Source organism: Eschrichtius robustus, chromosome 15 (genome assembly GCF_028021215.1).
Source record: "Eschrichtius robustus isolate mEscRob2 chromosome 15, mEscRob2.pri, whole genome shotgun sequence".
Taxonomy (NCBI): domain Eukaryota; kingdom Metazoa; phylum Chordata; class Mammalia; order Artiodactyla; family Eschrichtiidae; genus Eschrichtius; species Eschrichtius robustus.
The window spans coordinates 18,834,754-18,860,690 of record NC_090838.1 but is presented as its reverse complement, the minus strand read 5'-3'; the positions used below and the strand labels follow the sequence as shown (position 1 = coordinate 18,860,690).

Here is a 25,937-nt window from a genome sequence, read left to right as displayed (position 1 = left end):
GTAGAGAGTATATATAACCTATTTTGAAAATTCAGGATTCTACCCTGATCATTCCTGGCCATGGTGCATCTTTCTTTCTCCTAATAGCAACCCCAGGCCAGTCTGCTTATACAGCCTCCAAGTGTCCCTAGGGAGGGAATACCATAGGCCACTGGCATTTCTTGACATTATCATGCAGTTTTCTGAATTCCAAAAGCATGCTATCTGAGGCAAAGTGTCTTTTGTTAATGTTTATAAAATTCTCCCATTTTCAGGTTTTGTATAACATCCTTTCAAGGAGCTTACCTCCAATACAATTCCTTTTCTGAGCTTGGGTGCCGAGTACTACAGATTTGTTCTGGGTGGTCAAGCTGACCACTAGTCCATTCATTCATTTATCTGTTCAGCTGCTTGATTCTTTTCTGAGTTAGAGGTAAAAGTACATTTAAAATTTACTTATTTAGCATTCGTTGAGTAGCCTACTGTGTGCTAGGTACTGTTGATACAAAAGTAAATAATATATACACTCCACTGCAGATAGGATTACAATTTAGTGAAGAAAATTTATAATTGAGTCACATTACCATGTGATAAATGCTGTAACAGATATAAAAAAAGAACTGTAAAGCCTGAAGCGATCAACTGTGCATTCAGGAGCCTGAAATGCATTTGAAGTGAATCTGGAAGAATAAGTAAGTATAGAAGAGAGCAAAAAGCATTCCAGGTTTAAGGAATAGCATATGCAAGTTCCTGTTGTGTGAAAAGAATGGTGAGAAGTTCAGTGTGGCTGGAAAATAGTATGTATGAGAGAATGATAAATGAAACTGGGAAGATGGATGGGGCCAAAGGAGAAAAGGCTACTTTCTTCAGGGTAACTCAAAGGACATCAAGCAATGCTGTGGTATAAACAGTACTTATATGAAACTTTTATAATTTTGATTGCAAAAGTAATATACACTCATAAAAACACTTGAGAAAATAAGTTACTCATAATTTCACATTAAACTGTTGATAGTTTTTGTTATTCCAGTCTTTTTTCAGTGCATATAATATATACATATTTTTAATATAAATCTATAGTTTTATTAAGACAAAAACTGACAGTGTTGGTATGAAGTTTAACATTTAAACAAATTTTTCACAGAAACCTAACACATGCCTAAAAAGGTTTTACAACGGAGTTCTAGATGCAGGTCTAAATGATGTCAAGAACTGATGGATCTCATGATTCAAGACAGCGTTTGGGGTTTTAGTTAATTCTTAGGATTAAAAAAATTTGTTTTGTTTTAAAGTGAACCACTGCCCCAGTATAAAAATTTAATCTTCTCCTGAGACCAGGGCTTCAGAAATTATTCAACTCTTGAAGTGACTCAGTGAACTTGTGCTGTCAGTGACTGAACCCTGCCACCAATGGTTTCAAAGTTCAAAAAACAGAGGCTCCAAGAGTTTTCCACCCTAAGAGCACCGGCCCTTGTCTTTGCCTACTCTCCCATCTCCTATACCACCCTCTGCCCTTCCCCAGATACTTCAGCCAGTGGCTTGGATGGAGAAGCTGATATATTTAACTTCAAAATTGGAAAAGAAAGGGTCTTCTTGTCAATTTCAAGAATTAGCACCTCTAAGACAGAATGATCTGCCTGTGTATACACTCCAATAAGACTTTTCCTTCTCAACCAGTTTCCATCCCCCAAATGGCAGCTTTGGTAACTTCTTAACTAGAAAGTTAAGAAGTTACCAAAGCTTAATGCTTTTTGGGAACAGCGTTAAGCTCAGGCAGGGAACACCTTGGCTTCTAAGTTTCAGGCATTCACAGCTTTTAAACAGTCTCTCACAGTCCTCAGGTAGGTTGCCAATGACATTTTTTGAAAGGATGAAATATTCTGGACACAGAACCAAATCATCATTAGTTGTTCTTTCCTTTGTTTCACCATTTCCCCCCAACAGGCCCCAAATTTTAACAAAAATGATCCTAACCCATCTCCCTTCTTTCCCACCCCATCCCTCCCACCCCAAATAATACACCAGAAATAGCCAAAAACTACATACATGCTACACTGTAAAAATGCAGAGTTAACACTACTGGGAAGAAGGCTGTGGGTTGTGGAGATGCTCTTTGAAGATCTACAATATCTTTTGCTCTCCCACATCCCATTCTGCAAGTTTTGTCCTTCATAGAAGGCCCTTTAGTTTTCTCAGCAAAGTTCAGAATGAGTTGCCTTGAAACACTGACCCTCCTTCCCCTCCACTGGGATGGGTGTGCAAACTATACAGCATGGAGCGGCTTTAAAGCAATTTAGTGAATTTAGGGCACAGAAACTATACTGGGTCTTCAAAGGACATCTTCTCAAGCCCCCTCTACGGTGTCAAGACAAGTAGAACTCCTTCTTTCCCCACTTGAAACCCACAGTCAGATGTGACAGGGGCTGATACTCAGGAGAGTTAATTCTTGTCATCTTTTTTGTCCTCATCCTTGGAGGGGTAGGAATGCCACGTCAGCCTTTCCTCATAGGAGGATATGACAACCTGTGGGCACTTGACATTGGCTTCCTTGGCAGGGACCAGGTGAGCCTCATGAGAGTTCTTCCATTTCATCAGGAACATGAGTTCTCCACTGGAGTCTGTAGCTCCAATAATCCGCTCTGATTCCAAACCCCCAGCAAAGCCTCGTGGCTTTTCTGACTCTTCTTTCTTCTTCTTTGGTTTGCTCTCCTCCCCCTTATCTTCCGAATCAGAATCAGCTTTGCGCTTGCCTCCCTCTGATTTATCTGTCTCGTGTGCTGTTTTCTGTGACTGCAGGAACGCAGCAATGAGGTCGGGGCAATCCAGGTTTTCTTCTGGCTCCCATGTGTTGTCCTCATCTGAGAACGCCTTCCACTTTAGGAGGTACTCCACTTTGCCCTTTACCACTCAACGGTCGAGAACTTTTTCCACCACATATTCTTCTTCCGCTTCTTCTAGCACCTCCTCCACTTTCTTCTTGTTTTGTTTTTTCCCCATAGTGCCTGCCAGCTTTCTGGTATAAAGGGTGACGCTGCTCAGAGCAGCGCCCACAAGCCCGAGAGGAATCGGTGCCGCGCTACTGGCGTGTCTTGTCGGGCCAGCCAGGGGAGTGGCAACCGTAATATATACATTTTAACCTAACCTAAATCATCAACACGGATGGTTGACAACCCACCCTGTTCATATAGCATAGTGTTATAAAATCTTGTATTTCATTTAAAATTGCTTAGAAAATATTTTAATCATTGCATATCACATAGTATTCCTCTTTGTTAGTTATTTATGTTATATCCACTTTTCCACTTTATAAATAACACTGCAGTTTACAACTTTTACATAATTATTTGTGTCTGATTATTTCCTTAGGTCTGGAAGTGGAGTTTCAGGGTCAGAGTATGAGAAACTTTACAGCTCTCTGTAGTTTTGTTGTTGCTGTTTTGTTTTGTTAACAGAGAAGTTTTACACCATGGTTAATAAGAGGCAGGGTTTTTTGTGGGGGTAGGTGGGCGGGGAGGGAGTTATATGTAATTCAGCTGTTAACTCATCAGTTTCCTATGCTTGTGGGATTGGGTCTGAGGCAATCTTAACCAAGTGCCTCAGTAAATGAGAAAGAGAGGAAAATGCAGTCAGTTGAACTGGCTGAGTCAGAGACCAGAGAGGCAGGTTACTATTTGAATCCAGATAGTGCTACATCATGGTGACACTGGACAGTTGCTCCTGTACGATATAGCGATACTCATGAGGTTTGCAGGACAAGCCAGGAAACATTTGGGGACTTCTAGATACAACTCCAAAGGAGTCCAGGCATGCCAAGGCCCAGAGCTAAACAGAAGGCTGGGCTATCAATGCTTCAGGCTAAAGTCATACTATATTATCAAAACAGAGTGGACTACAGCAGAGACATGCAAAGGATAGCACTCAGGCCCACAAGACTAGAACATCTGAACATGCTGATGTGTGTAGAAGGGAGATGTAACCATAAGAAGTGGAAGCTGGTCAGCCAGGGAAGCCTAGATAAGGAGTCATGGGAGCAAAGGCTCGTTGGGCCATTCCAGGTGGGAGGATCTTCGAGCAAACAATTCAAGTTGTCTGGTATTTTCTAGCAGCAACTTTCTGACAGCAACTGGGTGTCTTACAATTCAGTCCTATTTTGACACTAACTACCTGGAGTTAGTGCAGACCCTACAGGTGAAGGGGCTCAGCCCCATAAGACTGCCTTCACCTCAGAAGCCAGCCACATCTCCCAGGTCCTCAGATTACCCACACTTCTGACTTGGCTACAAATTTGGGGGTTCCCTTGACCACCCTCCCTTCAGGTTTGATAATTTCCTAGAATGACTCAAAGAACTTAAGTGCCATACTTATGATTACAGTTTTATTATAAAGGATACAACTCAGGAACAGTCAAATGTAAGAAATACTTAGGGCATGGTACCGGAGGTGGGGAACGGGCTCAGAGCTTCCATGCTCTGGTGCACCATTCTCTCAGTACATCATTGTGTTCACCAACTAGGTAGCTCTCCAAACCTCATTGTTCCAGGGTTTTTATATGGTGGTTTCATTAGTGGGCATGAATAATTAAGTCAGTGGCCACCTGATTGAACTTAGTCTCCAGTCCCTCTCCCCTCCCCAGAGATCAGGGGTTGAGGCTGAAAATTTCAACCCTCTAATCTAATCGACTAGTGACTAGCCCCCATTCTAAAGATATCCAGCCCCTCATTAGCATGAATAACAAAAGACACTCCTATCATTCACAAAATTCCAAGAGTTTCAGGAACTCTCTGCCAGGAACCAGGGACAAAGGCTAAATATGTTTTATTATATCACTTCTGATCTTAATGGCAAGGTTGTACCAGGTATAGAGATGGATATATCTTGCTGTCTTAGCCAGATTAAGTATTAAACATTCAATTCATCTCAGATTAAGTATTAAACATTCAATTCATCTCAATCATCCCACCTTGTCCAGAATCTTCGCTCACCATTTGGCTTTCCATGTAGATCTACCTATAGATTTTGGGGTCAGACCTCTTGCCAATGATTTCTCCTTTTAAATTAGCACATTGACATCTGAATGTTGTAACTTAGTTATGTGGACTGTACACCTACTCTCCACATGCTGACAAGCTGGGGTTTTGAGCCTACAAGGCAGAAGGTCTGACCCTGGATCACAGTGATCTCTAAAGTACTGAAGGCCATCATGAAGCCTCTTGGCTACTCACCAGCATTTCCCAGACACACACACACTGCACTGTTGGGTGCCTAGTGGGAGCCTTTTTCATAAACCTCATCAAGGCAAATGCCTCATTGTCTGGAACCCTCCTATGTAAGGCGGTCCAGTTGCTTCCTACAGTTCTCACTACAAAGTTCCAGTTGGGCTTAGCTACTCATGGGGACCCACAAAAGGGACCCTTTGATGGTAGTGACACAGTACCTGTGGAAGTGACCAGGGAGCAGGTGATCTTCTGAAACAGCAGTCTCCAAACAAGGGAAATATGTCCTGGTAGTTCACAAAGACTTTAAATGGCACATACAGGCATGAATGGACTTAAGGGGTTCATTTTTCCCAGATCTTCAACTTCCATATGTACTTTCCTAAAATTTATCTGCTGTGATTGAGCAGTAATGCCAGTTCTTCTCCTCCATCTCCCATCTCCAACCGCCTTTCTCCCAGTATACAAAAGAAAGGCCTACTCTCATCCAGCCCCAATCTTACTGTGATGCTTGGCTTGGAGGGTAAAAACTGCAGGGTGCCGAAGGAAAGGAAAGGAAAATTCTCAATATTTTTAAATTTAATGACCTCTTCCATCCTCCAGTGTCAAAAATACATCATATGTGAAGAAGAGTCCCAAGAGAATATTGCAAAAAGAGCATCACTGAGAAACAGTGAAAATCTTTGTATCATAATTCATCTAGGAGAGAAAGACTCCCTGTCTTTATGTTTCTTAAAATTCAGAAGCAAGACAGTTATCATAAGGACATGAATTAATATGATTACTTGAGGGACTTCCGGGGCAGTCCAGTGGTTAAGACTTCACCTTCTAATTCCGGGGGTGCAGGTTCAGTCCCTGGTTGAGGAGCTAAGATCCCACATGCCTCGTGGCCAAAACACCAAAAAAAAAAGATTACTTGAAAAATGAGAAATCTTTTCTGATACAAAGTAATTTGACTTGGCTGATTAGTTTAAAACAATGATGGCTGGCTTTGCCAATAAGAATGTCACAGATGTTTTTCATAAATGGGTTAAGTCTACAACTCCAAAATATTAATAAAAATGTATTTATTTTTTTAATTAATTTTTATTGGAGTATAGTGATTTACAATGTTGTGTTAGTTTCTGCTGTACAGCAAAGTGAATCAGTTATACATATACAGTTATCCACTCTTTTTTAGATTCTATTCCCATATAGGTCATTACAGAGTACTGAGTAGAGTTCCCTGTGCTATACAATAGGTTCTTATTAGTTATCTATTTTATATATAGTAGTGTGTATATGTCAATCACAATCTCCCAATTTACCCCTCCCCTCCCCTAATAAAAATATATTTAAAGCACATGATAAGGTAAAAGGATTTGGTCCAAAAACTTGTCTTAGCAAAAGTGTATTGGAATTAACACTTTTACTTTCCATATCCTCCTGAGTATATCAATTTAAGCAAGGTGCCTCGGGGCTTCCCTGGTGGCGCAGTGGTTGAGAATCTGCCTGCCAATGCAGGGGACACGGGTTCGAGCCCTGGTCTGGGAAGATCCCACATGCCGCGGAGCAACTGGGCCCGTGAGCCACAATTACTGAGCCTGCGCGTCTGGAGCCTGTGCTCCACGACAAGAGAGGCCGCGATAGTGAGAGGCCCGCGCACCGCGGAGCAACTGGGCCCGTGAGCCACAATTACTGAGCCTGCGCGTCTGGAGCCTGTGCTCCACAACAAGAGAGACCGCGATAGTGAGAGGCCCGCGCACCGCAATGAAGAGTGGCCCCCGCTTGCCCCAACTAGAGAAAGCCCTCGCACAGAAACGAAGACCCAACACAGCCATAAGTAAATAAAAATAAATAAATTTAAATTAAAAAAAAAAAAAGAGTCCACCTGCCAATGCAGGGGACACGGGTTCGAGCCCTGGTCTGGGAAGATCCCACATGCCGCGGAGCAACAAAGCCCAGGCACCACAACTACTGAGCCTGTGCTCTAGAGCCCGTGAGCCACAACTACTGAAGCCTGCACGCCTAGAGTCCGTGCTCCACAGCAAGAGAAGCCAACGCAAAGAGAAGCCCACCCACAGCAACAAAGAGTGGACCCGCTCGCTGCAACTACAGAAAGCCCGCACACAGCAACGAAGACACAACGCAGCCAAAAATAAATAAATAAAATAAATTTATAAAATAAATAAATAAAAATAAAGTGCCTCTAAGTGAAAAAGTAGCAGAAATAATTAATAATCATTTGATAAATCTTTGCAAAGCTTTGTTGGCATAATCCCAGAAGCTGAGAACCGGAATGACACTTATGACTGGGTAACTTATCCTTTACAGGTTGAGTGGTTTCCAAATCTTTGTTTTCAACAAAATTGAAGGAATACCTAATTAAGTTGCCAGCTAATAGATCACTGAAAATAGTTTTTGATGATAGATCATTATATGGTTTTTATCATATAACTCAGAGGTATTCAAATAATTGGCTGACATTCCTATAATGAAATTTCTTTCCCATCTAATTTATGCAAATTAGGTTTCTCAGAGCTTGTCCATCAAAATGAAAAACAGAAAGAAATTAACGTTGAGCCCAGTCTCATTCTAGCAATAATTAATATCCATCCATAGATATAATAATTATTTGGAAAAATTCAGCTTCACCAACGGTCCAATAAAATTTTACTTTTTATGTTCAATAATTACTAATATTTAAAATAATACTTTTTTTTTGCCGCACCATGTGGCTTATGGTATTTTAGTTCCCCGACCAGGGATTGAACCCAGGCCTCGACAGTGAGAGCACAGAGTCCTAACCACTGGACTGCCAGGAAATTCCCCTGAAATAATACTTTAAATAACATAAAAATAATTTAAAATAATGTTGTTTTGATCAGCTGTGCACTAATAATATTGTAATGATAATTAAATCCAGAAGAAATTTAACACTTATAGCCCTATGGTCACAGAAAATAAAATTTTAAACTAATGTCAGATTACATATATTTTGTTGCAGATAAGAATGATCAATAAAGCATAAAATATAGCAGGATATAATTCTTATGTAGAATGAAAATATAAATATTGGAAGAAAAATGAAATTTTAAAACTTCTAACTGTTTAAAGAAGAACTTGTTTGGGTACTTTTTAGTGGATGATTATAGTATCAAATTGCTCTGAAATCTGAATTCCACTTCACACATGTAAAAGCCTGATATAAGAGTTTTAAATTCAGTATTTATGACCAGAAATCATATCTTTTGCACTACTTAAAGTTAAGGTGAAATATTTTAGATCTCAACTTAAAAATGTGAGAGGGGACACATAGTTTTTGAAAAGGATTTTTGTCTATTTGCAAATAAAAAAGTGTGAAAACCACTGCCTGGAGTAAGAAATGTCTTGAGCCCTGAGCGATATGGATGCCCTGGGCCCACATGCCCAGGAAGATGGCAGGGGCAGGTAACCAAACAGGCAACTCCACCAAGAGGACTCCAAGCCTTTTCCTCTCCTAGAGCCTTCCTGAATCCCTGCTCCTGGGATTCGCCCTGCCAACCTCAGGATGGAGTACCCATGGAGAGAGGGGAGGAACAGCCCAGAGAAAGTCATGCAGGGACAGAAGCTGGCACAGTACCCAGAGGTGGACTGCCCCAGCTTCTCTAGGGAAAGGTCAGCCCTTAGGCTGTTCCAGAACCATGAGTCATCACTGAGCTGCTGGGCTGCCCTAGCTTGGGCTTGGTTACCACAGAAACTGCTGTGTTAAGGTGACTCAGCAGAACTGCGCAGAACCCTTCAGAGGACATCTGGGAGAGATTATAGCCCCACCTCCATTTACCTTTCAGGATAAGCAGCAGCAGCTGTACCCTCACATCAGTTGGGTTTCTGGGACACATGCTTCCACCTCATTCCTAACACAGAAGATCTTTCTTGTTCTGCTAAAACATGAACCTTTGGGGAGTCCCTTTAGAGGCCAGAGACGTAGAGGACTGTGGAATACTGCCACTGCAACCAGTTCATCTGAAAATTACCACCCAATCCCAAAATTTATATTTTGACAAAAAGGGGTTGGAGCAGGGGATGTTTTGTTTTAAGAAAATCAACCTTGGGACTTCCCTGGTGGTGCAGGGGTTAAGAATCCGCCTGCCAATGCAGAGGACACGGGTTCGATCCCTGGTCAGGGAAGATCCCACATGCCACAGAGCAACTAAGCCCATGTGCCACAACTACTGAGGCTGCCCTCTAGACCCCACAAGCCACAACTACTGAGCCTGAGAGCCACAACTACTGATCCCGTGTGCCACAACACAAGAAAGCCCACACGCAGCAATGAAGACCCAACGCAGCCAAAAATAAAATAAATAAATAAATATACATATAAAATAAAATAATAAAATACATTTAAAAAAAAAGAAAATCAAACCTGTTTTCTGGGGTTTGCAGCAGAACTCTCTGCTGACCCTTTGGGAGGTTAGTGCACTCAGAGATTGAGAAAGTCTGTGTAGCACCAAGGGAAACCTCATAAACTCCCCTACAACTTTGTAGCAATACCTCCTTCTCTCTCCTGTGAGGCCCAGCTATTTCTACAGTGTCCTTCCTTCTCTCCATTTGTTGCCCTTTTTCCTCCTCTTTCAATGGAAGCCTTTAGGTGAGAGTGTTGCTGAGACAGCCTAACTCAGGAGTCCTGAGTTCAAGCAGCTGCTCTGCATTGACTAGCTCTGAGGTCCTAGAAGGCATTTAGCTCTGAATCTGTTTCTCCATCTGGACCTCATAACCTGCCTGCCTCTTTGGGGTGTTGTGAGAAATCTCGGGGTCGTGCTTGATACCCTTTTTATAGCTCCATATCGGAAAGATCACTAAGTAGTCAATTTTATTTTCTAAATACCGTTCACTTTTCCCTTTCTCTCTGTTGTGCTGCCATCTCCCCTAGTCCAAGCCACCATCACCTTTCACCTGGGCTACTGCAATACTTTCTAAAAGATTTCTCTACACTCACTCATCTTTTCTAACCCACACACTATGCTTCAGTAAAAGTGAGCTCTTCAAATGCAGATTTAATCAAGTCACAGCCCTGCTTAATATACTTCAGTAGTCTTCCATTCCTTCTAGAGTAATAATAAAAAGCTTACAGGACCAACAAGTCTGCATAGACTGACCCATGCCTATCTCTGCAGCCTCATCTCCCACCCTGCTCCTCCTCCAGCCACAGGGCATTCAAACATATTTCCTCTATCTCAGCTCTCTCTACCACCATCCAAATATCCATCAGGAGGGGACTTGTTGAATAAACTTTTGTATATTCACACAATGGATGTAGCTATAAAAAGGAACATAAACTGCTATAGAGTAATCTCCAAAATATGTTGTTCAGCAGAGAAAAGCAAAATACAGAACAATATATTTGGTATGCTACATTTTTATCTTAGAAAAGGAAAATATGTGAACATATCTATACATATTTGCTTATTGTTTAAAAATAGAAGAATAAAACAAGGGACTTCCCTGGTGGTCCAGTGGCTAGGGCTCCACGCTCCCAATGAAGGGGGCCTGGGTTCAATCCCTGGTCAGGGAGCTGGATCCCACATGCCACAACTAAGAGTCCACACACCACAACGAGGATCCCACATGCCACAACTAGGACCCCGAGTGCCAAAACTAGGACCCAGTGCAGCCAAATAAATAAATAAATATTAAAAAAGAAAAAAAGAATAAAACAAAAACTAAGGTAAACCAATGTTTACCTTAGGGAGTGGGAGGAAACAGGGTGGAAGGGACAGGTATAGAAGCTAGATTTCTCTGAATGTACCCTGTTTTGAAGATTTAATTTGGATACCATGTAAATGTTTTACATAATTTCAAAACAAACTTAAAAATGTAAAAAAAAAAGAATCTCTAAAATGCAAAATTAAAGAAATATCCTTAACTGTGTTTCCAGTTGATAGGTTAGCCACACAGAAAGGAATAATTTCAAGTGATGCTAAATTAAAAACAATAATTTGAGTGGTATGTCCTTATTTGGGGATATATCCTAGGAACAAAAAGAAGGGCAATGACAAGCCTCTTGGATAGCCTCATCCACCAGAGGGCAGACAGCAGAAGCAAGAAGAACTACAGTCCTGCAGCCTGTGGAACAAAAACCACATTCACAGAAAGATAGACAAGATGAAAAGGCAGAGGGCTATGTACCAGATGAAGGAACAAGATAAAACCCCAGAAAAACAACTAAATAAAGTGGAGATAGGCAACCTTCCAGAAAAAGAATTCAGAATAATGATATTGAAGATGATCCAGGACCTCGGAAAAAGAATGGAGGCAAAGATCAAGAAGATGCAAGAAATGTTTAACAAAGACCTAGAAGAATTAAAGAACAAACAAACAGAGATGAACAATACAATAACTGAAATGAAAAATACACTAGAAGGAATCAATAGCAGAATAACTGAGGCAGAAGAATGGATAAGTGACCTGGAAGACAGAATAGTGGAATTCACTGCTGTGGAGCAGAATAAAGAAAAAAGAATGAAAAGAAATGAAGACAGCCTAAGAGACCTCTGGGACAACATTAAACGCAACAACATTCGCATTATAGGGGTCCCAGAAGGAGAAGAGAGAGAGAAAGGACCAGAGAAAATATTTGAAGAGATTATAGTCGAAAACTTCCCTAACATGGGAAAGGAAATAGCCACCCAAGTCTAGGAAGCACAGAGAGTCCCATACAGGATAAACCCAAGGAGAAACACGCCGAGACACACAGTAATCAAATTGGCAAAAATTAAAGACAAAGAAAAATTATTGAAAGCAGCAAGGGAAAAATGACAAATAACATACAAGGGAACTCCCATAAGGTTAACAGCTGATTTCTCAGCAGAAACTCTACAAGCCAGAAGGGAGTGGCATGATATACTTAAAGTGATGAAAGGGAAGAACCTACAACCAAGATTACTCTAACCAGCAAGGATCTCATTCAGATTCGATGGAGAAATCAAAAGCTTTACAGACAAGCAAAAGCTAAGAGAATTCAGCACCACCAAACCAGCTCTACAACAAATGCTAAAGGCACTTCTCTAAGTGGGAAACACAAGAGAAGAAAAGGACCTATGAAAACAAACCCAAAACAATTAAGAAAATGGTCATAGGAACATACATATCGATAATTACCTTAAACGTGAATGGATTAAATGCTCCAACCAAAAGACACAGGCTTGCTGAAAGGATACAAAAACAAGACCCATATATATGCTGTCTACAAGAGACCCACTTCAGATCTAGGGACACATACAGACTGAAAGTGAGGGGATGGAAAAAGATATTCCATGCAATGGAAATCAAAAGAAAGCTGGAGTAGCAATATTCATATCAGATAAAACAGACTTTAAAATAAAGAATGTTACAAGAGACAAGGAAGGACACTACATAATGATCAAGGGATCAATCCAAGAAGAATATATAACAATTATAAATATATATGCACCCAACATAGGAGCACCTCAATACATAAGGCAACTGCTAACAGCTATAAAAGAGGAAATCGACAGTAACACAATAATAGTGGGGGACTTTAACACCTCACTTACACCAATGGACAGATCATCCAAAATGAAAATAAATAAGAAAAAAAAAAAAAGAACAGCAATGAAATTTTAAACTGTTTTCAGTGATCATGTTACTATTAATAATAATTGTATTCTGGAACAATTATATGAATATAGCATAGATTAAATCAAATAAACAAGTATACTAAGATCATTAGAAGCCATGATTTTCAGGAAATATATATATAAACTCAAAGGAATTACGTTAAAACCCTATAATCCTAAATTTGAATTGGAAATATCAGTTGAAACTCTTGATGTTTCTTTTAAAAAAATAGTTATTTCCTAGCTCTGTCCATTAGGAAGGACTAGAAACAAGAGCCATAGCAATCAGGCATCCCTTGTGTACAGATTGTGGTCTCTAAATGCCATTTTCCAATAATAGGAACCAGGCTCCTTTGAGAAATGACTGAATCCAGATTTGAGCAGGAAATGTACAAGATGAGCCTGAAACATCTTGCCATACCAAAAAGCAAGGCCCCACTGTCCAAAAATGAGACAAATTGAGCCTCAAAAAGAATAATAACTGTAATGGGTTGAAACTCCTCAGCTATGCTGAAGTCTATGATTTATAATGTTACATTTTTTAAAAAAAATCAGAAGTTATCTTTGGAAGATGCCAGGAAATCAAATCATTATTTTGAAGCTTGGTAAATACCGTTTATATATTTTTTCTTTTTTGGTACAAGCTATGGCTCACAGTAACCAAATATTAGTTAATGAAAGAAAGGAAAGCCCTAATGAAATAATCTAGGCCCTTGCCACTCCAAGTGTGATCCATGGACTATCAGCACGGGCTTCACCTGAAAGCATGTTAGAAATGCAGAGTTTCATGCCCCAATTCAGACCTATTGAATCAGAATACATGGTTTAACAAGATCCCCAGGTGATACCTATGCACAATAAAGCTGGAGAAAACTGATCTACAGAATGATCATCTATGGCTACTGAGGGATCAGGTGAAAAACCTAATGGGGGGAACTTCATAATGAAGTGAGCCACCTGGCAATACCTGAATGCAGGATGTCTTACAACACGAAATGAGACTCAACCAGACATTATGTCTCTCCTGATGTGACACAATAAGACTGCCCAGGGGTTAACTGTTGAAGTTGAATGATGGGCATACAGAGGTTCATTATATTATTCTCTATACTTTTATATGTTTTTTCCACTTCCCTATTTATTTATTATTAATTGTGGTAAATAATACATATCATAAAATTTACCATCTTAACCATTTTTAGTGTACAGTTCAGTGGCATTAAGTACATTCACATTTTTGAGCAAACATCACCTGCGTCCATTACCAGAACTCTTTTCATCTTGCAAAACTGAAACACTATACCCATTGAACACTAACTCCCCATTTCCCTCTTCCTCCAGCCCCTGGCAATCACCATTCTACTTTCTGTCTCTATGAATTTGACAACTCTAGGTACCTCATATAAGTGGACATATAAGTGTCCTTTTGTGACCGGTTATTTCATTTAGCATAATGTCTTCAAAGCTGAACCATGTTGGGACTTCCCTGGTGATCCAGTGGGTAAGACTCCACACTCCCAATGCAGGGGGCCCGGGTTCAATCCCTCGTCGGGGAACTAGATCCCGCATGCGTGCCGCAACTAAGAGTCTGCATGCCACTACTGAGAGTCCACATGCTGCAACTAAAGACCCCATGTGCTGCAACTAAGACCCGGTGCAGCCTAAATAAATAAATAAATATTTAAAAAAACCCTGAGACTTAAAAAAAAGGTTTAACCATCTTGTACTATGTGTCAAAATGCTCTTCCTTTTTAATGCTGAATAATATTCCATTGAACGTATGTAACACATTTTGTTTATTCATTCATCATTGATGGACACTTGGATTGTTTCCACTTTTTGGCTATTGTGAATAATGCTGCTACGAACATTGCTATACAAATAGCTATTTGAGTCCCTACTTTCAATTATTTGGGGTATATACCCAGAGGAGGAATTGCTGGATCATAGGGTAATTCTATTTTAAATATTTTGAGGAACTGTGATACTGTCTTCCATAACAGCTGCACCATTTTATATTCCCACCAGCAGTGCACAGGGGTTCCCCACATCCTTGCCAACATTCGTTATTTTCTGGTTTTTGATAATTGCCATCCTAATGAGTGTGAAGTGGTATCTCATTGCAGTTTTGATTTTCAGTTCTCTAATGATTAGTGATGTTGACCATCTTCCCATGTGCTTATTGGCCATTGGTATATCTTCTTTGGAGAAATGTCTATTCAAGTACTTTGCCCATTTTTCAATTGGGTTGTCTTGGGGGTTTTTTGCGGTTGAGATGTAGGAGTTCTATATATGTTTTGGGTGTTAACCCCTTATCAGATGTATCATTTGCAGACATTTTCTCCCATTCCATGGGTTGCCTTTTTACTCTGTGGATGTGTTCTTTAATGCACAAAGTTTTAATATTGATGTAGTCCTGTTTACCTATTTTTCCTCTTGTTGCCTGTGCTTTTGTTTCATATCCAAGAAATCATTGCCAAATCGAAAGTCATGAGCTTTTCCTTTATGTTTCCTTCTAAGAGTTTTATAATTTTAGCTCTTACATTCGGTCTTTGATCCATTTTGAGTTAATTTTTTGTATATACTGTAAGGTAAGCGTCCAACTTCATTCTTCTGCATTATATATGTTTGAATATTTCTATTTCAAAGTTTTAAAAAAAGGTTTCTTTAAGTTATTAAAAAGTGTTCTCTACCAACCTCCCATACCTCATCATTTTATCCCATCACCTTGCACAGTGTTTATCAAACAGTGGGCATTCAATTATTATCTGTGAATAAAATGGATGAATATTTAAAGTAAGAAAGGAAAGGAAGGGAGGGAGGGAGGAAGGGGGAAGGAGGAAGGGAGGGAGGGGGAGAAACAGATTGGAAATACTGTACATATTCTAGCCCATGCTAATGGCCTACTTCTCTGAGCAGGTCTACCCTGAGAACAGTTCCTTACCCACATAGTGCTCAGACCTGCAGAGGCCAGACTCCATCCTCAGCAGACTGAACATCACAAACTCCTTGAGATTTGAGAATCATTCTTGGTATCCTAAAGCAAATCATTCTTGGGTCAAAATAAAAGTGCTGGGTGGAAAAGGGGCTGTTTTTTCGCCTCCCTGGCCTACAGAAAAGAGGGGGTAATTACAGCAGAGATACAGCTGTCCCCACTTCTCCCATGGATTTTCTCTTCTTAAAATGCTGGCACTTCCCTCCCTGGCCTCTTTCAATGGCTCAAACTCTTCGATATCCCAGTTAAATCTGAAATCATTCATTCAGTCAACAAATCTCAATTGAACACTTATGTGATAGGCACAGGGGATACTGAGATGACTAGGATACTCTAGAGATCCACAGTCTGGTCGGGAAGAAAGTCAGACAATAGAGTGCTACAGGTGTTATTAAGAGATGTATTATGATAGAATAGAGGAGAGGAGGCCTCTTCTTGAGGAGCCTTTTTGTATCCATTATCTACTGCTGCATAACAAACAACCCTTAAATATTAGTGGCTTAAAACAATAATCATTTTACTTGTAACCAATTTTGTAGGTCAATAATTTGGTCTGTGATTACTTCCTTTGCTGTCTGTGATCAGGAAGTTCCTTTGCTGATCTCACGTAGGTCATTCATGTAGGTGCAGTCAACTGGCAAATCATCTGGGGCTATTTGGTCCGGAGGAGCTCAGTTCAGACAGCTTGTCTCTGCTCCATGAAGTCTCAGGCTCTGGTAGAGTAGCTCAAGAAGCTTTTTCACATGACAGTGAAAAAGTTTCCAGTAGCAAGAGACGGCAATTTCAACATATAAGCACCTCCCCACCTTTTTTTTTTGGCCGCACTGCGCAGCTTGCAGGATCTTAGTTCCCGACCGCTGGGGAATTCCCTACAAGCACTTTTCATTGTTCCATCGGCCAAAGCAAGTCACATGGTCAAACCCAAAGTCAGTGTGCGAGGGGACTACCCATAGGCTGTTATTACAGGGAAACATGGTTCAGTGGGACCATTCAACGTTCCTCAATTTTTTTCCTTAATTTTAAAGGCTTATTTAATTTCTTTTACATAGCTCTACATATAAAGTGCTTAAAAGTTATACACTTTTTTCTCTTTTCCTTTTTTATTGTTCCTTACCTCCCATGACATCACCCTCTTCCAGATAACCCCAAACAACTTACATATAAAGATAATGATATAGGGCTTCCCTGGTGGCGCAGTGGTTGAGAATCTGCCTGCCAATGCAGGGGACACGGGTTCGAGCCCTGGTCTGGGAAGATCCCACATGCCGCGGAGTAACTAGGCCCGTGAGCCACAACTACTGAGCCTGCGTGTCTGGAGCTTGTGCTCCACAACAAGAGAGGCCGTGACAGTGAGAGGCCCGCGCACCGCGATGAAGAGTGGCCCCCACTTGCCACAAGTAGAGAAAGCCCTCGCACAGAAACGAAGACCCAACACAGCCAAAATAAATAAATAGCGTTCCCTTTAAAAAAAAAAGGGGTGTGGTTCATCTTGGTTGGTCTGTTACTCTATTTAAAAAAAAAAAAAGATAATGATATATATAAAAAGATTCCGTATCTTTTTCCATGCTCATGTAACTCGTGTGTGTGTGTGTGTGTGTGTGTGTGTGTAGTCATGTATATGTGTATGCGGATGTTTTGTCATTATTTTACCACAATGTTTCTCTCATGTAAATCCCTCTGTGACAACTGCTATAACGCTTGGTCATTTTTCAAATGGATGCACAGTATTCATCATTTATTCAGCCATTCTCCTAGTGTTGGGATCTATTTTGTTTGTAGATTTTTGTCACTGTGATCAATGCTGCAATAAACATTTCTCTCTGTCTGTCCTTACATATTGGTGTTTTTTATTTCTGTGGAACACCTCAGAAGTTAAGTACTATATTGTCATTTTATCATCATTACAATATTTTCTGACATCTGGTAATATGTCTTCCTTACTATTGTTTTTCATATATTTCTTGGCCATTTGGGGGAGTTTATTCTTCCACATACTCTAAGATTTTATACAATTTAAAAAGACCCGGGGGACTTCCCTGGTGGCCCAGTGGTTAAGAATCTGCCAGTTGCTCTATTTTGCTGGGCATATATTTAATTCATTCCAACAGATCTTGACTGGCAGCTGGCTCCCATTAGATGAGTTATTTTCTGATTGCTGGAACACCCTAAACTACTATGACAGGTCCACAGATGGTGAAAGGGGAAGTGGTCTCTACCTTTGTAGGCTGGGGGTATATAAAATGTCAAGAAGACGCCTTGCTCTTTTGACTCCCTGTCAAAAGACAGCGAGGGCCCAGCCATTAAGCTAGAGACTTGGCTTACACTCTTAAGAGATAGTCACCTTCCTATAAATCTCTACAAGTCAAGCTTTTTCCCAGGGTCCATTGTTTTCCATTCCTTGTCCAGAAACTCTGACATTATTCTTCAAATTTGGTTCTTACCTAGACCAAAGAGGTAAGGGTGGGGGAGAAAATGCCCTCTGGAAAATCCTCAGAGAAGATGCATAAGCAGGGTCCTGAAGAATGAGTAGGTTTTCTCTAGAAAGGAGAGAGAGAATATGACCACAAGTGCCAGACTACTGAGTTTGGATCTTATCCTTTAATTACCAGGGAGCCAGCAGCAGAAGTTTCCTGCCCTCCCTGGGACATGGTCCCACTGAGACACTAGAGCCTACCCACAAAAGTAGCAAGAAATACCCACCACAAAGTTTCCAGAAAAGCCTCATATGGACCTTCTCCCTGAATACACTGTTCAGCTTCTTCTGTCCCTTTTCTTGCAATGATGGCTTTGACATAGATGGCAAGAGGAGGGACAGCGGCTGACAGGCATTTCTGGAAAACAGGCCTTATAAAAATATGTAATTTGGGTAACCTTCTTGCAAGAGGTGTGCTCAGCAGAGGGATGTAAATAAAGAGAGAAAGGAGGTTTTGTAATTGATAGGAGAGACTGTTGCCCCAGGCAGCCTTTCTTTCTACTACAGAGCCCTGGACAAGGACCAGGAGATATGAGTTTGATTCCTGGCTCTGACACTCATCAGCTATGTGCCACTTGAAACCAAATTAATCTTGCTACATCTCAGTTCCTTTTTAGTAAAGTGTTATGAAGATCAAATAAGAGAAGAGGTGGTAAATTATAAAGCACTTCGGGGGAAAAAAAAAGCTACCCATCTTGTTTTTATACAGGTGCACATACGTGTGTATTCTTCTAACCCAGTGGTTTTTGACTAGAAGCAGTTTTGCCCCCCAGGGTATATCTGGCAATGCTGATACATTTTTTTATTGTCACAACTAGATAGGGGTGTTGTTGATCTACTGGGTGGAGACCAGGGCTGCTGCTAAACATCCCAAGCTGCACAGGACAGTCTTTCACAACAAAAAAATTTAGTCCAAAATGTCAATTGCGGCAAGGTTGAGAAACCCTGATGTAGCCTATTTATACAGCTTTTAACCAGGCTAATTTGCCTCACTGGGCAGCGTCTTCCAGAGGCCGCTCCCTCATCCCCAGGAAAGACTGGAGGAACCGCAGAAGTGACAAGAATCCCGGGACTGTTTTACCTTCCCTTTGTCCCTAATGCTCCTCTTTTTTCTGAGCAGCACCCCGCTTGCCCACCCTACTCGGGACGCCTGCCCACAAGAAGGGCAGGAAGCCAGACTTAAAGCGCCAATGGGGTAAAAGCCTGGTCTGACTGGGAAATGGACCGATCGCCTGCCAAGAGTTCGCGTCTTGTTGCCTAGAGAGGAAAGCTTTCTCAGAGTGAGGGCTGGAACAGCATTTCACGCCAAACCAAGAGAAAGTCTAGATTCCAGAGGCTCAAAGTTAAAGAAAATCTGATTTGCCGCCACTAGCTTTGCATTTTAAAGGGCAAGGAGGAGAAGGTTCAGAAGGGGAGGGTCAGCCCCACCGCTTGCACTACCCAGAGTCTAGCCGTCCATTGTGGTGGTGGCCGAGGCAGCGCCACTGCTCCAGGATTCTGCTCCGAGGACTCGCAGGGGGCGCAGAATCGCGCCGCGTCACCCGGAGCAGCAAAGGGGCCCACCCGGAGCAAGTAAGTAACTTTCACGGGCTCCAGTGACCCGGGCGGGGGAGTGAAACTTGCCTGACGCTCTTCAGTGTCTTCCTGCTCCGCCGCAGCCAACCCGCACGGCCATCGTCTCTGCACCTCGTCCCAGTCTGTGTCCTCCGCGTGGGGTCGGTCCGGAGGCTGCAGGGGCCCCGCGGGAAGGAGCTCAGGGGGCGGGGGCCGGACGGACTGAGGGAGGCCGCTGGCCGGCAGGGGTCGCTGCGCCCCTCAAAGAACCTCGGTCTACCCTGTGTCCTCAGAGAACATGTTAGCTGTGCACTTTGATAAGCCGGGAGGACCAGAAAACCTTTACTTGAAGGAAGTGGCCAAGCCAAGCCCAGGAGAGGGTGAAGTCCTCCTGAAGGTGGCAGCCAGCGCCCTGAACCGGGCGGACTTACTCCAGGTACCCAGGGGTCTGGCAGCGGCTGGGACTGGGCGGGACTCCAGGTTCTTCAATAAACATTCACCAGATGAAGGAAAGACCTAGGGCACTACCATTAATGCTCACCATGATGTGCAGTGCTGGGGGTTCTGAAACTAGAACCACTTAGCCTCCGTTGTTTACACAAAATACAGGGGTATGTGCACAGCAGAGTCCACCCTGCATCAAACCATTGTCTGCTCAGGTTTCCAGATAAGGAGACTGGAACTACCATTTGTTGAGGGTGTGTGTGTGCGCCATGTTAGACCTTGCTCTATCTCCTTTACTCCTCAGGCAGCCCTGTTCACCATTTGTATTCGACAGATAAAGAAACTGAGGGTCAGAGAGGTTCAGCAATGAGCCCAAGGCCACACACTATATTTATTTTTGGCTGCGTTGGGTCTTCGTAGCTGCGCTCAGGTTTTCTCTAGTTGCGGCCAGTGGGGGCTACTCTTCGTTGCGCAGGCTTCTCGTTGCGGTGGCTTCTCTTATTGTGGAGCACAGGCTCTAGGCACACGGGCTTCAGTAGTTGTGGCTCGCAGGCTTTAGAGAGCAGGCTCAGTAGTTGTGGCGCACGGGCTTAGTTGCACTGTGGCCTGTGGGATCTTCTTGGGCCAGGGATCGAACCTGTGTCCCCTGCAATGGCAGGCAGATTCTTAACCACTGCGCCACCAGGGAAGTCCCCCAAGGCCACACACTAGTAACCAGGGGAACTGTGATTCAAATTGAGGTCTTTGTCTTAAGGCTCCAAAGTCTGTATTCTTTCTACTCTGAGGGTCCCAGAGCTGGCAGGGGGCAGTACTCTAAGAATTTTCTTCTGACTTCTTTTTGAAGCACTAAACTAGGCCAGCTGCATTTTTTGAATTAAGAAATGTACACCAGAATCACAGGGGGCACTTATTCAAAATAAATAGGACCAGGACCCAGGCATGTGTACTTTGAAAAAGCTCCTCAAATGGTTCGGATACGCACTCCTAGTTCAGTCCCTCTGGTCTCAAGCGTCTGGTTGGAGGCTTCTGAGGATTGTGTTGAGCGAGTACAGAGCCTGGCACTTGATATATGAGAACTATCATTAAGGAGTCCACAGTTTGGTTTGCAAGGCAGAAATAGAGACACAGATGTAGAGAACAAACGTATGGACACCAAGGGGGGAAAGTGGGGGGGGGGGGGCGGGGGGGGGCTCAGAGGTGGTGGTGGGATGAATTCGGAGATTGGGGTTGACATATATACACTAATATGTATAAAATAACTAATAAGAATCTGCTGTATAAAAAAATTAATTAATTAAATTAAAAAGAAAAGGAGTCCACGGTTTTATTCCCAGTCTTGCTATTAATTTGCTTTGCCACCTTGGACGAGTCATTTCCCTGCCCAGGTCTCAGTTTCTTCATTTGTAAAACAAGGGGTTTAGATGAGAGAAATAGCGAAGGACTCTACCAGTTAGACATCCACTGATTATGGGAACTACAGTCTCTTATTTGCATGAAACAAATCACCTCTCTTCTCTTTTTTCTTGAATTAAAAAACCTAACTTTACCCTGAACTTTGTCTTGAAATAAAAAAGGGGCTATGGGAAGAGGGCCAGGGATGGTGACACACAGACTTCTGATCATGTTTACTACTTAGTGCACCCTTTCTCTGCAGAGACAAGGCCAGTATGCCCCACCCCCAGGAGCCAGCAACATTTTGGGACTCGAGGCATCTGGACACGTGGCAGAGCAGGGGCCTGGCTGCCAGGGACACTGGAAGATTGGGGACCCAGCCATGGTTCTGCTGCCTAGCGGGGGCCAGGCTCAGTATGTCACTGTCCCTGAAGGGCTCCTCATGCCCATCCCGGAAGGACTGACCATGCCCCAGGCTGCAGCCATCCCAGAGGCCTGGCTCACCGCCTTCCAACTGTTACATCTCTTGGGTAAGGACCACCCCACCCTACCTCATGCTCACTCCATACAGCATGGTTCAATTTCTTCATGACTCAGCCACCTCAAAACCCAACAGTCCTGCAGGGCAGCTTTGATCTGGCCACTGAGCCACACCCAACCCCAGCACCTCAGCCTACTGTACCATCAGTAGTATCAGGTCCTCATACTGTGCAGCAATATTGAGGCTGAAAATCATGGTTAGCACATAGAAAACCTGGAAAGCACTGGATGAAAGGCCTGTGCACATCTTCACACTGTAAGCCCAGCAGTAGTCCCAGCTTCTCAGTCATGCTAAGCTTCTCTCTGGGAGCACTAGCACAGGAGAAGGAGCCATTCAATCAACTCTTTAATTCCTCCCCAATCCCACTGAGGCCAGCAAAGAGCTTACATGAGGGTCCCTGGCTTTGGGGAACTCAGTGTAACTGGCAAGACAACCACAGTGTTTGGAAGGGTGGCCCTGTCTCTAACTACAATAGAAGCTCAAGATGGGAAAAGTTGGTATGGGCAAAGGTGGTCAGAGAAGGCTTTCTGGAACAGAAGGCCTTGAAGGGTGGTAGAGCTGTGATGGACAGATGGCATACCAAGGTGGCCTAAGAGGGTCAAGGTGAGATCAGCTGCTTCACTCAGAAGTGAAGGATGACAATTGTAATTTATGAAAGATGAGACTGGGACTAGATTGTGGTGGCCTTGAATGGCAGGCTATCTGGACTTGACACGAAAGCCAATCAAGAGCCACTTGACATTTTGAGGAGAAAGTGACATAATGAAAGCTCCATTTCAGGAGGAGCCTGGTGGCTGTGTGCGGTGCCTGGATTTGTGAGACCAGCTGGAGGCCGGTTTCAGACTGAAGAGGGGCTGGCTTCAGGTAGTGACAGCGGGAATGGTGGTTATTCTTACTCACTCAGATACAGGTCAGAGATATGTTTTGGTACTATTTCATAGGTAAAACAGAGATTATGGATGTGGCTGCTAATAACTGTTTCCAAAAGTTGTTTCCCACTCTGACCAGAGGCAGTAAGACAAAAAGTCAATATGTTCTCTCAAAACAGCCAGAGATTTGACATTTGGTGGTCCCAGGGCCAGGTAATCATGGTAGAATAAGCCTATGTGGAGAATGCGTAGCAGTTGCAAAGTAAAGAAAATGGTTCCTGTACTTTCTGTCGCAGGAAATGTTCAGGCTGGAGACTCTGTGCTAATCCATGCAGGAGCAAGTGGTGTGGGCACAGCTGCCATCCAACTTACCCGGATGGCTGGAGCTATTCCTCTGGTCACAGCTGGCTCCCAGCACAAGCTTCAAATGGCAGAAAAGCTCGGAGCAGCTGCTGGATTCAATTACAAAGAAGAGGATTTTTCTGAAGCAACACTGAAATTCAGCAAAGGTAAATAAAGCTTCTGCAATTCAGCGGGAGTTTCAGAGATGATTAAATAAAATCCTCACCAGCCTCAGAGTTGCCTCTGGATCTGTCTTCCCTCTGCTAAAAGCACAACAACTGCCCAGGCCAAATTCTAGTACTCTGGTGTTTGACCATTGGAGACAGGCAGGCAGTATTGAGGACTAAGATGATTTTCCTGTGCATTCTTGTAAGTGATATGATTCATACACTTTTTAGAAAGTGGATAATCACACAGAGTTGGCCTGGAATTATTCAGGACCTCTTGTTCCCAACCAGCCACTCTGCAGTGAATTAACAGGAGCAGAAACCAGTTTGGAGCTGGTCAGAGTAGGCTTGGGTAGGTAGCTCCCTAAATGGGTGAGTAGATGTGTATGCCTCTATATTCTGAAACTGAATCTGCATATATTTGGCTCATACCCTTCCATTGTTCCACATGAGTCAAAAAGGAGAGATGAAAACAAAGCTAGCAAAGCCATGATTCAGGCAGCCCAGCTCAGACACTTGATAACTTAGATATGGACTAGCCTGTCCTGTAGCCTGGGGTGGATCTCCCCTGTTCCCCTGGGTGCCAGTGGGTTCTCTACTTACGTGGAGGTCAGGGGAAATACCAGATCGTGGTGCTGCCCCATTTCCCTCCTGCTGTGGCAGGGATCATAAAATATGAACTATATCACACATGTATAATAGAGTTCAGCCAACTAAACTCCATTTACAACCATGTTTCTATAAGCAATGTTTTGAGTTCCAACCTATAGATTTACTGCTTGCACTTGTATTTATTTATACCCATATTTCCACAAATATACCATGTAATCTTACTTTACACCAAGCTTTCTGTGTCTGACTAGCATCACATATCTGTGTTTCATGTGAAAGGCGCTGGAGTCAACCTTATTCTAGACTGCATAGGCGGCTCCTACTGGGAGAAAAATGTCAACTGCCTGGCTCTTGATGGTCGCTGGGTTCTCTATGGTCTGATGGGAGGTGCTGACATCAGTGGGCCTCTGTTTTCAAAGCTGCTTTTTAAAAGAGGAAGTCTGATCACCAGTCTGCTAAGATCTAGGGACAAAAAGGTGAGTGATGGGTGAAAAGAAAACGTGATTTAACTATGATCCATTAAAGTGTGATTCATTCACATAATCCTGAGAAAGTAAGATCATATATTAAGTTAGAGAGCCTATGTATTAATAGAAACCTGCCCCTCTGTGGATAAATAGGTAACCTAATTTCACAGAACTAATTAAAATTGGTTGATAAAGGCCTCAACATCTTGGAAAGAGGGTAATGTATTATGTAAACTTTATAACAATGAACAAAGCATTGACCATATTAGGAAATACTACTAATAGTTCCAAGACTTTGTTTTCAAAGGCAGAACTGTTCTCAGTGTGCTAAGAAAGCCTCTTAGGTAAGTAAGGTTAGTAAGCTTCTACCTTTAACAGATTATACATTCATGAAATCTTTTCTGTGTGGCATTCCAGCAGGTGCCAGCTTTGGGAGTTTCGTAACAGGGTTTCACACCTGCTAGGGGATAGCAGAGGTTAAGCATCCCTTTTGAATTGAGCCTATATTAAGTCCTGTCTGTGGCTGCCTCCTGCTTGGAAGTCTTTATTTAAAAACAGCCCTTCAGCTTTCAGTGACACTAATATTTTCTCCAAGCTTTGGTCTTTATCTGGGACAGAACAGAGCTTGCAAATCTAGGGACATGCACATACATGCTGGTAGTGAAGTGATTACATACCCTTGTGTGACTTTTCAGATGTGTACAAGTTTCAGAGAAAGCAGAAAGACGAAGCAGGGTGGGGAGTGGCAAGGTAAGGCCTCTGTCCAGGCTGATGGTCTCCTTTTCCTTATCTTAGTACAAGCAGATGCTGGTGAAGGCTTTCACAGAGCAAATTCTGCCTCACTTCTCCACGGGGAACCCTCAACGTTTACTGCCGGTTCTGGACAGAGTCTACCCCATAACTGAAATCCAAGAAGCCCATGCGTACATGGAGACCAACAAGAATGTGGGCAAAATCGTCCTGGAGCTGCCCCACTGAAGGAGGAGGGGCAGTACAGGACAAGGCTACCTCAGGTCTTCCAAGAGCAAACTTGGAGAAAATTCACAGTACTCAGGCGACCGGGTGCTACACCAGGCTCGCCTGTAATCCCCTATTCCTCTCCCAGCCTCAAATGATCAGTGTAAAGCCGGTCTAAGGAAATAAAGAGTGGACTTGAAGAGTGGCGCGTGGACTGGGGCCGTCAGGGTGGGGGTGAGGTGGGAGTCGGGACGGGCATCGCCGAGGGGATTACAGAAGAGGCCCGGTCAGGTGATGCTGAACTTCGGGGGCTGCGCCAGCGCAAGGGGTT

General features: G+C 42.8%; 2 protein-coding genes and 1 pseudogene across 7 annotated transcripts in view; 1 reads left to right on the top strand and 2 right to left on the bottom strand.

Moving 5' to 3' along the window:
- FAM228B (family with sequence similarity 228 member B) overlaps positions 1 to 25,937 on the bottom strand; it is an 86,191-nt gene that overhangs the window by 60,027 nt on the left and 227 nt on the right. Inside the window, exon 2 of one of the 6 annotated variants that reach the window (XM_068563929.1) lies at positions 23,434 to 23,513. The exons of 4 other annotated variants lie outside the window; for them this stretch is intronic. The gene's annotated coding sequence lies outside the window, so the exon portion shown is untranslated. The remainder of the gene's footprint in view (positions 1 to 23,433; positions 23,514 to 25,937) is intronic. One more of the 6 variants, XM_068563931.1, reaches the window with a different exon arrangement.
- On the bottom strand, positions 2,289 to 3,062 carry LOC137777776 (chromobox protein homolog 1 pseudogene; annotated as a pseudogene).
- Positions 19,468 to 25,748, top strand: TP53I3 (tumor protein p53 inducible protein 3). Its single transcript, XM_068563924.1, has 6 exons — positions 19,468 to 19,833; positions 20,109 to 20,251; positions 21,914 to 22,181; positions 23,358 to 23,570; positions 24,462 to 24,658; positions 25,445 to 25,748. The coding sequence occupies exons 2-6, from the start codon at positions 20,114 to 20,116 to the stop codon at positions 25,625 to 25,627; spliced, it is 999 nt and encodes a 332-aa protein (XP_068420025.1). The 5' UTR covers positions 19,468 to 19,833; positions 20,109 to 20,113; the 3' UTR covers positions 25,628 to 25,748.

Bases quoted from the DNA above. Each gene is read 5' to 3' on its own strand.
- TP53I3 (XM_068563924.1), top strand. From the start codon at position 20,114: ATGTTAGCTGTGCACTTTGATAAGCCGGGAGGACCAGAAAACCTTTAC. The intron at 20,252-21,913 runs GTACCCAGGGGT...CTTTCTCTGCAG, and splicing joins ACCGGGCGGACTTACTCCAG to AGACAAGGCCAGTATGCCCC. The intron at 24,659-25,444 runs GTGAGTGATGGG...TCCTTATCTTAG, and splicing joins TAAGATCTAGGGACAAAAAG to TACAAGCAGATGCTGGTGAA.